Source organism: Balaenoptera ricei, chromosome 19 (genome assembly GCF_028023285.1).
Source record: "Balaenoptera ricei isolate mBalRic1 chromosome 19, mBalRic1.hap2, whole genome shotgun sequence".
NCBI lineage: Eukaryota > Metazoa > Chordata > Mammalia > Artiodactyla > Balaenopteridae > Balaenoptera > Balaenoptera ricei.
The window spans coordinates 6,628,859-6,643,274 of NC_082657.1; the positions used below are offsets into that span (position 1 = coordinate 6,628,859).

Sequence of the window (14,416 nt, forward strand, 5' to 3'; positions counted from 1 at the left end):
ATTCAACAGTCAGTGAAAATACCCTTCAAAAATGAAGGCAAAATAAGGACTCTCACATTTTGCAAATGAAGAAATTGAGGCACAGAGAGGTCGGGCAATTTGCCCAAGCCACACAGCCAGAAAGGGCCTCAGCTGAGATTTGAACCTCGGGGTTGCCTGATCTTAATGCTCTGGGGTTCTGAGAATTTTATTCCATCCTCAGATTGCCAGCTGCTTAATATTATCCCCATCTCCTAGATGGGCAAACTGAGGCTGAAATGGGACAAGCAGCTTGCCTGAGGTCCACAGGGAGTCAGCAGGAGAAGCAAGATGTGTTATTTCATTTCATCTTCCTAGTACCTTCTGGTGTACCTTCAGGACTCTTTTGGGAGTAAAAGTGGGTACCACCAATAATTATTTTGGGGCAAGACATAAACCAGGATGGATGGGTGTCCTATTTTACAGAGGCTCAGAGAGAAGAGGCATCTGGCCCTAAGGTCCTCCCAAGTTCACAGCTGAGCTGTGACATCACATGTTACTGATTGCTCACAATGACCATGGGCAGCGTGATCAGCGTCCCGCTTTCCCAGGTGGGTAACCCGAGGTGCCTCACCTGGTCGAACTTGCGCTGCTTCTTCTCCAGCGCGCTCACGGACTGCCGCTGCTGTTCCAGGTCCACCGTGGCATCGTCCAGCTCTTGCTGCAGCCGCCGGCGGCCCCGCTCCAGCCGCTCCACCACTTCCATCTTTTCTGCCAAGCGCTGGGTCAGGGCCTCAACCTCTCGGGCGGCCCGGCGCCGTGCCTCCTCCCCTGCCTCCAGTGCCCCTGCCTCCTCTTCCTGGCGCCGCCGCCACTCTGAGAGCTGGGGTGGGGGAGGAGAGAGAGGGAGGGTGTCACTCATGGCTGCGATCCAGGTGTGAGTTGGTGGGGCCCCATTTCCCAGATGAGGAGACTGAGGCCTGAAGGGGGAAATAATTCACTCCATTGGGCACTTCTGCCTCATCAGTAGGGATGAGGTTGAGTTCTATGAGCCCCAGCTCCTCCAGGAGATTAAAATGGTTCCCACCAGGGCCCAGAAAATGAATCAGACCTGGGCTCTGTCCTGGGGAACACCCAGTCTGGTGGGGGAGACTGAACATCACAGCCAGGGTGATGGAGGCTAAGGTAGAAGAAGTATGAGACCCATGGGAGTCCACAGGAGGGGTTGAAAAAATCTATTTAGAACATTCAAGAGAGAATTCCTGGAGGAGGGGGCATTTGTGATGGATCTTGAAGTATGCATAGGAGTTTTCCAGTTAAAGAAGGATATTTGCAAGCATACATTCATCACTCATTCATTCAACAGGCATTTCTCAAGGCCTCCTATACGTCAGGCTCTATGTTGGCCTATGCTGGGGATCCAGATCTAACTCTGATGGGGTCCCACTTTCAAGGTGCTCCCCGTCTGACGAGGGGACACACGGGCAAAGACAGTTCCAGCCAGGGTGATTGGAGTGGGGACAAAGGAGAAAGAAGGGTTGTGGGAGCTCAGAGCCGAGTGGTCAGGGTTTTCCCAGAACAGGAGAGGCGGATGCTAAGTCCTGAAAAATGAAAAGCGTGTTCCCAAGTGAAGTGAGGAAAGAGACGAGAGATGAATACAGCTAAACATGAAGGAAGGACCAGAGAGTGCAGGGCCTCTGACACCCAGCTGAGAGGCATGGGTTTTGTCCGGGGGGAGCTGGGGAGCCATGGGAGGTCTGTGAGCTAGGGAAGGGCAGGGTCAACTCAGGGTGTAGAAAGACCATGTGAAGTATGAGCTGGAAGGGGAGAGACTAGGGGCAGGGAGGTTTGAAGGGAGGCTGAGAGGAGGATCCAGGTGGCTGGGGCTGTGGGGACAGAGAGTAGGGAATGAAACAGAGAGTTGGGGACAGGAGCGATGGGGGTCTGCACCTACAGGCTCTGGGGCTGAGGGAGAGACAGAGGCGAGTATGGCTTGCCGGGGCCTGGCCTATGACATGCTGGGCAATGGGGCCACCCCGGAGCGGGGGAACCCAGGAGGAACAGGTTGGGAGACTGGGCAGCCCTTTGAGATCTCCCTGCAGGGCTGTTCACCTGGGCTTGTGCAGCCTGCAGCTCGCGGCCCGCCCGCTCCCTGGCAGCTGCCTCCTCATCCAGCTGCTCCCGCAGCCCTGCCGCCTCCGCCTCCAGGGCTCGTGCCCGGGACCCCAGGGTCAGCTTCGCCCTGGTCTCCTCCTGCAGCAGCTCCTGAAGATGGATGGGAGAATGGATGTTAAGTGTGGGCAGGAGGGTGGGGAGGCCTGAGGGGAGCCGGGTGGCGAGAGGTGGGCTGGGATCACCTGGGCATCGTGGAGCTGGGCCTCCGTGCTGGTCAGCTCCTTGCTCAGCCTGATGGCTCTGGACTCGGCCTCGCTCAGTGCTCCAGACACAATCTCGAGTTCAGCCTGCAGGGAAGGGACATCTTTTAATGGTGGCTTACAGCCAGCCAACCCCTCTGCTCCTCTGCCTCAAATCCCTACCACCCATTGCTGGTGAGGATGTAAAAAGGTGCAGCTGCCATGGAAACCAGTCTAGCAGCTCCTTAAAATGGTTAAATGCAGAGTTTCCAGACAGCCCAGCAATTCCACTCCTAGGTGTGTACCCAGGAGAAATGAAAAGAAGTCTAGGCAAAAACTTGTACCGGGGTGTTCACGACAGCATTATTCGCAATTGCTGAAAGGCAGAAACAACCCAAATGTCCATCCACGGATGATTGGATAAACAAAATGTGGTCTATCCAGACAATGGAATATTATTTGGCCATAAAAAGGAATGAAGTACTGATACATGCTACAACATGGATGAACCTTGAAAACATTATGCTAAGTGAAAGAAGCCAGACACAAAAGGACAAATACTGTATGATTCCATTTCTATGAAATGTCCAGAATAGGAAGTCTAGAGAGACAAAAGGGGATTAGTGGTTGCCGGGGCAGGGGGTGGGACTGGGGGATGATGGCTGGACAGTACAGGATTTCTTTCTGGGCTGATGAAAATGTCCCAAAATTAGGTTATGGGGATGATTGTACAACTCTATGAATATACTAAAAACCACTGAATTGTACATTTTCTTTTATTATTTTCTTAAAATATTCATTTATTTATTTTGGCTGTGCTGGGTCTTAGTTGTGGCATGTGGGCTCTGGTTCCCTGACCAGGGATCAAACCCAGGCCCCCTGCATTGGGAGCACGGAGTCTTACCCACTGGACCACCAGGGAAGTCTCGAATTGTACATTTTAAATGGGTGAATTATATGGTATGTGAACTATATTACAATAAAGCTGTTCCCCCGGCATGCAAATCACCACCACAATGATCCTGGGTGCAGCTCCTGGTCTCACGTTCCTTCGCTGTAGGAATCGGGCAGCAGTTTACCACTTTCTCCCCCCTGGACTGTTGCCTCCATAGGGTAGGACCTCATCTGCTTTGTTCCCTGCTGTGTCCTCAGGGCTCACAACAGGGCCTGGCACACAGTAGGTGCTCAGGAAATGTTTGTTGGGTGAGTGCCTCCAGCACATGTGTGTTACCCTGAACCTTCTTCTCTCCCTTTTTGAGGTTCACTTAACAAACAAGGTTGGGTTCAAATTCTGGCTGGTAAGAAAATTTATCTGAAAACTTGGAAATAAGAAAAGGCAGTGGTCAGGCATCCTTTAGAAAGGACAGGACTGGGACTTCCCTGGTGGCACTAGTGGTTAAGAATCCACCTGCCAACGCAGGGGACATGGGTTCGAGCCCTGGTCCGGGAAGATCCCACATACCGCGGAGCAACTAAGCCCGTGTGCCACAACTACTGAGCCTGCGCTCTAGAGCCCGCGAGCCACAACTACTGAGCCCATGTGCCACAACTACTGAAGCCTGCGTGCCTAGAGCCCGTGCTCCGCAACAAGAGAAGCCACCACAATGAGAAGCCCGCGCACCACAATGAAGAGTAGCCCCCGCTGGCCGCAACTAGAGAAAGCCTGCGTGCAGCAACGAAGACCCAACGCAGCCAAAAATAAATAAATAAATAAATAAATCACTTTGTTGTACACTTGAAACTAACACATTGTAAATCAACTACACTTCTATAAAGCTTAAATTTGATTGCCCTTTGTGACATTAACCAGTTTTGTCTCTGACTGCGCTATTTCGTTATGGCATTCTCTTTTTTGCTGACTACACACACACCAGTTTGTTGTTGTTTCTCTCCTTGAACATCTTTACATTCTGCTGGATCCCTCATTAATGCTTTTTTTTTAATATTTATGTTTTTATTGAAGTATAATTGATTTACAGTGTTGTGTTAGTTTCAGGTGTACAGCTAAGTGATTCAGTTATACATACATTATACACATATTCTTTTTCAGATTCTTTTCCCATATAGGTTATTACAAAATATTGAGTATAGTTCCCTGTGTTATACAGTAGGTTCTTGTAGTTCATCTATTTTATATATATTAGTGTGTATATGTTACTCCCAAATTCCTAATTTACCCCTCCCCTGCAACTTTCCCCTTTGGTAACCATAAGTTTGTTTTCTATGTCTGTGAGTCTGTTTCTGTTTTGTAAATAAGTTCATTTGTATCATTTTTTCAGATTCCACATATAAACGATCTCATATGATATTTGTCTTTGTCTGACTTACTTCACTTAGTATGATAATCTCTAGGTCCATCCATGTTGCTGGAAATGGCATTATTTCATTCTTTTTTATGGTTCATTAATGCTTTAAATAAATCTTTGACATGGGCTTACTATGTCTTTGTATGACAGTCATGCTTTGAACTTTTGAAAATGATATTTTGAGCTGACCTTGGTACCTCCTGGCTGTGTGACCTGGGCAAGTGATTCCTATCTTTTAAAAAAAAAAATATATATATATATATATATATATATATTTATTTATTTGGCTGCGCCAGGTCTTAGCTGTGGCACGCAGGATCTTCATTGTGGCATGAGGGATCTTTTAGTTGAGGAATGCATGCGGGATCTAGTTCCCTGACCAGGGATCAAACCCGGGCCCCCTGCATTGGGAGCATGGAGTCTTAACCACTGGACCACCAGGTAAGTGCCTGATTCCTATCTTTTTGGTCCTCAGTTTTTCTCATCTGTGAAATGGGGATGATAACAGGACCTACCTCCCAAGGCTGCTTTGAAGAGTCAATGAAATAATGAACGTAAAGTGACTAGCTCAGTGCCTGGTATATACCTGTGCTCAATATATAGGTACATCTGACAATTTTTTTTTTTTTTTTCATCTGACAATTTTTGAGAGCCTACTGAGAGCCCAGGAACTATTCTAAAAGCTTTCCAAGTTTAGGCTCGCTGGATTCACACACCAACCCTATGAGGTAGATGCTATTATTAGTCCAAGTTTACATAAAGGGAAGCCGAGGCACAGAGAGGTTAGGCAATTTGCCTAAGATCACACAGCTACAAGTGGTGGAACTGAGATTTCAGCCCAGGCAGAATGGCTCTAGAGCTGCCCTGTCCAATACGGTAGCCACTAGCCTTAGGTGGCTATTTAACTTTAAAGTAATTAAAATTAAATAAAATGAAAATCCAGCTCCTCAGTTGTACTCCTCACATGCCAGGTGGATAGTGCAATTACAGAACATTTCCATCACTGAAGAAAGTTCTACTGACCAGTGCAACCTAGAACTCCTGCTATCAGCCACCAGACTCTACTCTTGGTGTCACTTTTATTTCTGTAATATGTAAAGTGCTTAGGACAATGAGCACTACGTAGCATAATTCCATGGGGGCAGACCCTAGCTGTCCCCCCAAATCCCTTCTCCCCTGGTCCCACTGTGACAGGCTGTTAGGTAGGCCCATGGCTGCCAGCTAGAAACTATATTTCCCAGTCTCCTTTGCAGCTAGGTGTGGTCATGTGATTACGTTATGGCCAATGGAATGCAAGCCAAGTGATATATGCAAATTCCATCCCATCCTCTTTTCCCCTTCCTAAGCTGGAGCACACAGGTGCCCACAATCCAGATTTAACTCTGAAGATGAGGTCAATGCCCTCAGGGATAATGGAGTGACCTCATGGAGCATAAGTGTCCCGCCAGCCTCGACTGCTTACTCTGAGCCTATTTCCTGAGAGGGAAGACACAGGTCTTCTATTCAAGCTGATGAATTCTAGAGTCTCTTTGTTATATTGACTTAACTTTCGCCTTAACTATACACTCTTTTTTTTTTTAACATTTTAATTAATTAATTAATTAATTAATTTATGGCTGTGTTGGGTCTCCGTTTCTGTGCGAGGGCTTTCTCTAGCTGCGGCAAGTGGGGGCCACTCTTCATCGCGGTGCGCGGGCCTCTCACTATCGCGGCCTCTCTTGTTGCGGAGCACAGGCTCCAGACGCGCAGGCTCAGTAATTGTGGCTCACGGGCCTAGTTGCTCCGTGGCATGTGGGATCTTCCCAGACCAGGGCTCGAACCCGTGTCCCCTGCATTGGCAGGCAGATTCTCAACCACTGCGCCACCAGGGAAGCCCCTATACACTCTTTTAATCTTGAAATTAAAAATGGTAACAGTGTTTTCACCCCCTTGGGGTTGGGGAATTAAAAGTCATTCTTACCCTCTTTCTGCTTGTTTGTATTCTCAGTAATAAACAGGTATTGGTTGTTTAGTTAAAAAACATAATAAAATTAAAATTAAAAAAACCCACATTTCTTCTAACAGTCACAGTATGATATTGTCCTCACACAGGTCCAAGTATTCATGCTGGGTTTTTCTAATCAGACCATGGATTATTTAAGACCAGAAGATAAGAGGGTGGAGGGTGGGAGCTGTGGCAGGGTTAAGAGCTACAGGATCAGTCATGTCTGGGTTCACGCTTTGGCTCTGAGGGACCTAAGACAATCAACTTCACCTCCCTGGGCCTCAGTTTCCTTGTGTGTAAAATGGGAACAATATTAGCACTTCCCTCAAAGGAGCATTAGGAGGAGGCTTTGGCAAAATACACAGGATGTTTGGTGCATAGTAATCACTCACCAAATAGTAGCTATTAATGTGTGCTTATGTTGGAAAAGTTGGAAAGGACAGTAGGGTTGATGTGGACCAAACTGAAGTCCAGAGAGGGCAGGCATCTCACCCAAAGCCACACAGCAGAGACCACCCCCGACCTAGCCGCTGCACTCACCTGGGCTCGCTGCAGCTTCTCAGTCGCCTCTGCTCGTGCCCGCTCCCCATCGCCAGCCCGGCCCTGCACCTCCTGCAACTGTGACTCCAGGCGACGCCTCCGTTGCTCACCCTCCTGACGCGTGGTCTGCAGGTTGCTTAGCTCCGTCCGTAGCTCAGACACTTCGGCCTCCAGAGCCAACCGGGTCTTCTCCCATGCACCTTTGCTCTGGTGGGGGAGAGAGACAGCAATGATTTATGATTCCCTTTCTCTACAAGACCAGGCACGTGAATACCCCAAGTCCTTTGTACTGTCTATTCCCTCTGGAACTCCTCATTGGTCCTTAAACACCCAGGCACATTCCTGCCTCAGGGCCTTTGCACTGACTGTTCCCTCTGCCTGGAACATGTTTCCCTGTGATGCCAGGATGGCTCACCCATCATCTCCCTCAGTGTTTTACTCAGATGTCATCTTTTCACTGAATCTCTCCAAGGCCTCTCTATTTCAAATCACAACACGCCCCCTGGCCATTAGCACTCTGAAACCCCTTTCCTGTTCATCATCTTCCCATAGCACTTATGACCCCGCTATATATTATGAATGTGTTTAGATTGTTTACTCTCTGCCTTGCCTGCTAAAACGTGAGCTCCACGATGGAAGTGGGTATTGGTTGCTTGGCTCACAGCTGGGGCCCCCAGTACCACCCCGGGAATATACTACATATTCAATTAACATTTGCTGAATGCAAGATGGATCAGGGACATGAATACGTGAGGAGAAAAGTGGGCTGGCCTAGAACCAGCCAGAGGTACCTCCTCCAACCCAGCATCCTGCTTCCCCTCCCCATGGCTCCCCAGACACCCCTCCCCCATCTCAACCCACCCTCCGGGCTTGCTCCAGCTGCTCTGCCATCTCTCCCAGCGCCTGGCCATGGCGCTGCCGCAGCTCCTGCACCGCCACCTCATGAACGCGTGTCTCCTCCTCCAGAGTCTTCTTCAACTCTGTCACCTCCTGTTCTCTCTTGGACCTTGTATTGGGGAAGGGGAAGGGAACAGAATTTCAGAATAGAGGAAGGCTGGGACTTTGAAGGAGCCCCTGACTGCTGGTTGTGCCTCCTTTTATTCTTTCCCTCCAAGGATGGGGACCCTCACTCTACATTCCCCAAGGGATCTGGGCAGTGATGCTGCAGAAGAAGGGTGGTTTTAAGGGTGAGCTCCTACGCATCTTTTGAAACCCTATTCAAAAGGCCCCTTCTCAAAGAAGTTTTTTTGGGCTCCCTCCCATAGAGTGATACAAGGGCCTTCTCTGATCATCCACGATGCCCTGTCGTACTCCATTAAAGCTCACTTTGTTCTGGACTGTGTCTGTCTTTGCTCAAATCTGCCTACCCCTGGACTGGGAGTTCTTGAGGGCAATGCCTGAGTCTTGAGTCTTGACTCATCTCTGTCCCCAGCTTGGCCCACGCTGGGCCCAGAGCCAGTGTCCGATAAACAACTGTTGAACGACTAAACTGTGCAGATGGAGAGCTTGGACCCACATCCTTTTCCCTGCCCAGCCCCCGGCCCCCCACGTGCCCGGCCTGTGCCAGCTGCAGGCCGCCCAGCCTCACCGGAGCTCCTGCTGCGCGTTGGTGGAGTCCAGCGTGTCCTCCAGCTCACTCCGCAGCGCCTCCAGCTCCTCGCCCAGGTCCCGGCGCTGCTTCTCTGCCTTGGCCCTGGCTGCGCGCTCAGCCTCCAGGTCCTCCTGGGCCTCGGCCAGCCCCGCTTGTGCTTCCCGCAGGGATTTGAGCAGCTGGGCCCGGGCCCCGCCCTCCTGCTCTGTCCTGGGGGTGGACGAGGACCAGGGGGTTGGTATAGGGGCAGGCAGGGGGTGGGGATGATTTCTAGGGGTTGGAGGGGCCAGACACGGCCAGTCCCGGGTTAAAAGCCCAGCTCTGCCCTTGGGCACGTGTCTCCAGTACTCAGAGCCTCAGCTTTCTTAGCTGTAAAATGGGGATGACACCACCAGTAATCACAGGGACACTTATTAAGTTCCTGCCACTTGAGAGCACTTTACTTTATCATCTTGTGTAATGTTCACGCCAAACGAGGAAACTGGGGCCCAGAGCGGGAAAGTACTTGCCCTGGTCACATGGTCAGTGGGTGGCTGACCCCAGAGTCCCTCCTCATAACCCCTATGGGATCGACCTCTTGCAAAGGGAAGGTGAATGGAGTGGCAGCGTGGACTCTGGGTTAAATGGCTCAGGGAGGCGGTCCAGTGGTTAGGACTCTGCACTTCCACTGCAGGGGGTGTGGGTTCGATCCCTGGTCTGGGAACTAAGATTTCACAAGCCGTGTGGTGGCGGGCAAAAAAAAAAAAAAGGAAGGAAAAGAAAGGAAAAAACAAACAAAAATCCCTGTAAGAATGGCTCAGGGAGATGCATTGACCATGGTCTGTATGCCCTGCTCGGCCACCTGCCCTGGCAAGTGACAGCTTCTCTGAACTGCAGGCTCCTGGTCTGTGAGAGAGCGTGACTGCCCCCCTTCACAGGGCTGCCACGAGGACGGCAATGTAGCGCCAAAGGCCACGTGTTATATGATTTCACTGCCGTGAAAGAGCAAGAATTGGCAAATCCTATGTGGACAGAAAGCAAATTGGTGGTTGCCAGGGGTTGAGGGGAGGGGGGAAATTGGAAGTGATCGCTTAATAGGATTTTTGTTTTTGAGGTGATGAAAATGTTCTGAATAGAGGTAGTGGTTGCACAACATCGCAAACGTACCAAATGCCACTGAACTGTATGCTTTAAAATGGTTAATTTTTTTTTCTTTTTGGCTGTGCCACGCATCTTGCAGGATCTCAGTTCCCCAACCAGGAACTGAACCCGGGCCACGGCAGTGAAAGCACGGAGTCCTAACCGCTAGACCACCAGGGAGCTCCCTAAAATGGTTAATTTTGTTATGTGACTTTCACCTCAATACAAAAGAAAACGGAAAAAAATAACAACGGCAATAACAGAAGGTAAGAACAGACACATGCAGCAGCTAATGAGGGCTTAGGGCGTGCCAAGCATGTTCTCAGCCCTTTCTCATTTAATCCCTACACTAATCCTAGGAGAGTTTCTATAATCATGCCCTTTTTCCAGATAGAGAAACTGAGGCTCGAGAGATGATGTCACCCCGGTGAGGTCACAAGGCCAAAAAGGGGAGGAGCCAGGATTTGAACCCAGAAGTCAGGCTGGAGGGTGCGTGTTCTTAACCCCCCTCCACCAACCCCGTGTCCCATCGATTCTCAGATGCACAATTTCCCCACATTGTAACCTCTCTGAAATCAAGCTGCGCCCATACACAAGGGCACCCCAGGTCGCATGGAGTGCAGTGGGTGAAAAGCATTTGAAACACTGCGCATCATATCTGGCACACAGTAAGTTTTGAATAATTGTGAATGACTGTAATTATGATGATTATGATTCCTAAGATGGCCAGACCACCTATCCAATCACAGCGGATTCTGGGCTGTTTGGTTTTTAGAGGCTGGGGTAGTGGGAGAAGAAGAAATAGCATTTCCTTGCCTCTGTGCAAGAAACTGTGTAAGTTACTAGACACGTAGGGCCCGGTTTCAGTTTTCCCTTAACCAGGTGGGCTTGGAACTCTTGTGTCCATCTTACAGAAGGGGACACTGAGGCTCAGAGTGGGTGTGCACAGCTGGTGAGCGGCTCGGCCGAGCTCTGTACCTGCGGGAGGGTCTCGCCGGGCGCCCCCAACGCTGGCAGGCGGCGCCCCCGTGCTGTGCACCCCACCCGGCCCACCCCGCACCTGGCCAAGGCGACCTGCAGCTCCTCCTCCTTGCGGCCCAGCTGGGCCCGCAGCTCCTCCGCCCGCTGCTGCTGTTCTACCATCTGCTCCTGCAGCTCTGAGCCCTCCACGTCCAGCCGCCGCTTCAGCTTCTCCAGCTCCTGGCGGCTCTTCTCCTCCTTCCGGAGGCGATCTGGAGGCGGGAGGTGGGGGGGTGGGGCATGCACAAGGGAGCCAGACCCACACCCCCAGGGAGACCCACGGCCCTGCAGTCAGGCTGAGCTCAGCATCTCTTTCCACCCCTCCCCCTCTTTCCCAGCTTCCCCATCCCTGGGATCGCCCACTGGTCCCCAGACCCCCACATGCCTTCTCCCCTCTGGCCCCCAGTGACAGCCCCTGCTCCTGCTCGCTGGCTCTCTCTGCCCTGTCCTTCCCTCCCTGCCTCCCCGGCCTCCTCCTGTGCTCTCTCCCTTCTGTTTCTGCTTCTGAGTCCACGGCAAGGGACAGAGATAAAAAAGTGTCTGAAACAGCTAGTGGGACCGTCAGATTGAGAGAGTGACCCAAGACACTTAGGAGTGAGTAAGAGAATTGGATGGAGAGAGACAGAAACAACTTAAGAGCTGGGAGGACACCTAACCTGTCCCGAGTCTTCTTTCCTGCCCCCATTTAACAGATATGACCACTGAGGCCCCACAGCACACGAGGGTCACCCGAGGTACCCCCTGACCCCGCTGGAGTGTGCACTGGCCCCCACTGAGGGGCAGGCGCTCACCCTCCATGTCTGCAATCGTGGCCTCGTATTTGAGTCGAAGCTTATTGAGGCTCTTGACTTTCTCCTCCTCCTCAGCCGCCTGGGATGAGAACTCGGCCAGACGCTCCTCCAGCAGCTTCCGCTCCTGAGGGTGGTGGGAGGTGGGGGTGGGGTGTCAGGGGCCCGACCCTCATCTTTGATATTCTCATCTGCGTTTCTGCTCATCTCCATCCGTCCCTGACCTTTCCTGCTCCCAGTCCCCTTCCCTCCTTTTGCATCCTTTAGGGTCTAGGGACCCGTCCCACCCCCACCGGGTTCACGCCTGTTAACTATGGAGACTCCCACTATTTGAAGGACACTCCCATTCATTAACCCATTGGCCCACAGATGGATACTGAGGTTGATTCAAATCAACTGCTGTTATAAACAACACTGCAGTGAACATCTTTGCACATGTGCTGCACTTATGGGTGAGTTCTGGAGCCTTGTGACTACTCCAGGTCCGACTCATAGACCAGCAGCGTCAGCACCAAATGGGAGCTTGCTAGGAACGGAATCTCAGGTTCCACCCCAGACGCGCTGAATCAGAATCTGCATTTTAACAAGTTCTCCGTATAATTCCTGGACACACTGGAGTTTGAGAAGCACTGGCCTGGAGCAGCTCTTTTCTTTTTTCTTTCTGTTTATTATTTTTATTTATTATTTTATTTTTTAATTTATTTTTGAGCAGCACTTTTCCAACTGTGAGTGGTTTTGGAAATCAAGGCAGTGGGTCGGCACTACCTCAAAAAGGAACAAATAGAACAGAGTAGAAGAGAAGAGCCACTGCATCCAAGGAATGCTGCAGAAAACTGTGCATCCTTGAGCTCTCAACTCAGGCACCATTGCCTCCAGGAAGCCTGCCCTGGCTACCCCTAGCACAAGTCAGGCCACCCCACTTCCATGGTTCTCTGTTCTTTTCTGACAGTTTATAATTAGTTCATGATGTGTGGTTATGTTGATTTCCTGGGGTGACTCATCTAGCTTCCCTCTCCCCCCATGCCCCTGTGAGGACAGAAATGGTTTTCTAGTTAGTTAAACGCCATATCCCCTGTGCCTAGCCCAGTCCTGGCTGTGCCAGGTTAAAGATGGTGGCAGACTCTTCACCATGTCCCCAGACAGAGGCAGAGTCTAATTCCCTAACCCTTGAATCTAGACTGAGTCTGCTTTAAGCTCAGTGGTCTGCAGACCACAGCCTGCAGGCCAAATATGGCCCACTGCTTGTGTTTATAAATAAAGTTTTATTGGGACACAGCCACGCCCATTTGATCACGGACCATCTGTGGCTGCTTTCATGCTACAATGGCAGAACTGAGTGGTTGTCACAGAAACGGCATGGCCTGCCAAGGCCTGAATATTTACTATATAGCCTTCTAGAGAAAATGTTTGCCAACACCTGATCTATAGAATTCAAGGGAAGTGATGCCGTGTCAGTTCCAGCCTTAAGCCTTTCAGAGACCTGCCCACTTCCACTTCTTTTTCTGGGAACCCTGAGCTGCCAGGTAAGAAACCCAGGCTCTCCTGTGGGCAGAGAGGTCATGCAAAAGAGCACCCGGACACCAGCCCTCCAGTGCCCTGCCCGCCACTACGTCACCACGACTGCCTAAGGGGACCACAGCCCAGCCCACCCACACAACGATGGGATGTAATGAAATGGGGGTTGTTTTTAGCGATGCGGCTTTGGGGTGTCTGATGATCCAGCGATAGATAATGACACATGATGGCTGCTCAATAAATACCAGCTTGAGTGAAGCTGCGACAGAGACGCAAGGAGATGGAAAGGGTTCAAAGGAGACACAGCCAAGACCGAGAGTTCGAAGACCCCTAGAGGTGGGGCAAGCTGGGGGGATGCAGAGAAGGACCCATGCTCACCAGTGAGCCCACTCCCCCTGCCCTCGGGGCTCACAGCCCACCCACCTTGCTCAGCTTGCCGTTCTGATCTTCCAAGAGTAACAGATCCTCCCCCAACTTTTTCAGCTTTGCCTCCGTCGTCACTTTCTCCAGCTGCAGCTTCTGCCGGGCCCCTTCCTCAGCCTCGAGGTGGGTCTCCAGCTCCTGCAGTGGGGAGAAGGCAGGGTTGAGGACCCAGCGGCTGGGGACTGGCGTGTGGTGGGAAGGATGGGTGGAGGGGATGGTTCACGGATCTCCGGGGCTCGTGGCTCAGACAGGTCCACAATCTGGGTGGGGCTGGGAAGGATCCAACGCTTACTTTTCATTCATTGGGTTAATAAACACTGATTGAGTGTCTGGTGGGGGCCAGGCACTGTTTGAGGTATTAGGATAGATAAAAATCTTTGTCTATCACATTGAAATCACATTCTTGTGTGTGTGTGTGAAGATTATAAACATCATAAATAAACATATCACAGAGATGGGCACTGTCCACTACGGCAGTCACCAGGCACATGTGGCGATTTGTGGTGTGAGACTGGAAATTAAGATTCAATATTTTGCAATGACATGGACGGACCTCAAGGGCATTATGCTAAGTGAAATAAGTCAGACAGAGAAAGACAAATACCAGACAATCTCACTTATGAGTGGAATCTAAGAAACAAAACTAAAACAAGAAAAAAACACAAGCTCAGGGCTTTCCTGGTGGCGCAGTGGTTGGGAATCCACCTGCCAATGCAGGGGACATGGGTTCGATCCCTGGTCCGGGAAGATCCCACATGCCGCGGAGCAGCTAAGCCCGTGTGCCACAACTACTGAGCCCAAGTGCTGCAACTACTGAA

General features: G+C 50.8%; 1 protein-coding gene across 3 annotated transcripts in view; it reads right to left on the bottom strand.

The window, feature by feature from the left end:
* MYH14 (myosin heavy chain 14) overlaps positions 1-14,416 on the bottom strand; it is a 90,859-nt gene that overhangs the window by 23,202 nt on the left and 53,241 nt on the right. For all 3 annotated transcript variants that reach the window (XM_059905890.1, XM_059905889.1, XM_059905891.1), the window contains 9 exons: positions 13,599-13,736; positions 11,664-11,787; positions 10,913-11,084; positions 8,731-8,943; positions 8,004-8,148; positions 7,143-7,349; positions 2,316-2,420; positions 2,071-2,223; positions 593-841 (listed from right to left, as the gene is read on the bottom strand). In XM_059905890.1, coding sequence (XP_059761873.1) covers positions 593-841; positions 2,071-2,223; positions 2,316-2,420; positions 7,143-7,349; positions 8,004-8,148; positions 8,731-8,943; positions 10,913-11,084; positions 11,664-11,787; positions 13,599-13,736 — 1,506 coding nt within the window. The remainder of the gene's footprint in view (positions 1-592; positions 842-2,070; positions 2,224-2,315; positions 2,421-7,142; positions 7,350-8,003; positions 8,149-8,730; positions 8,944-10,912; positions 11,085-11,663; positions 11,788-13,598; positions 13,737-14,416) is intronic.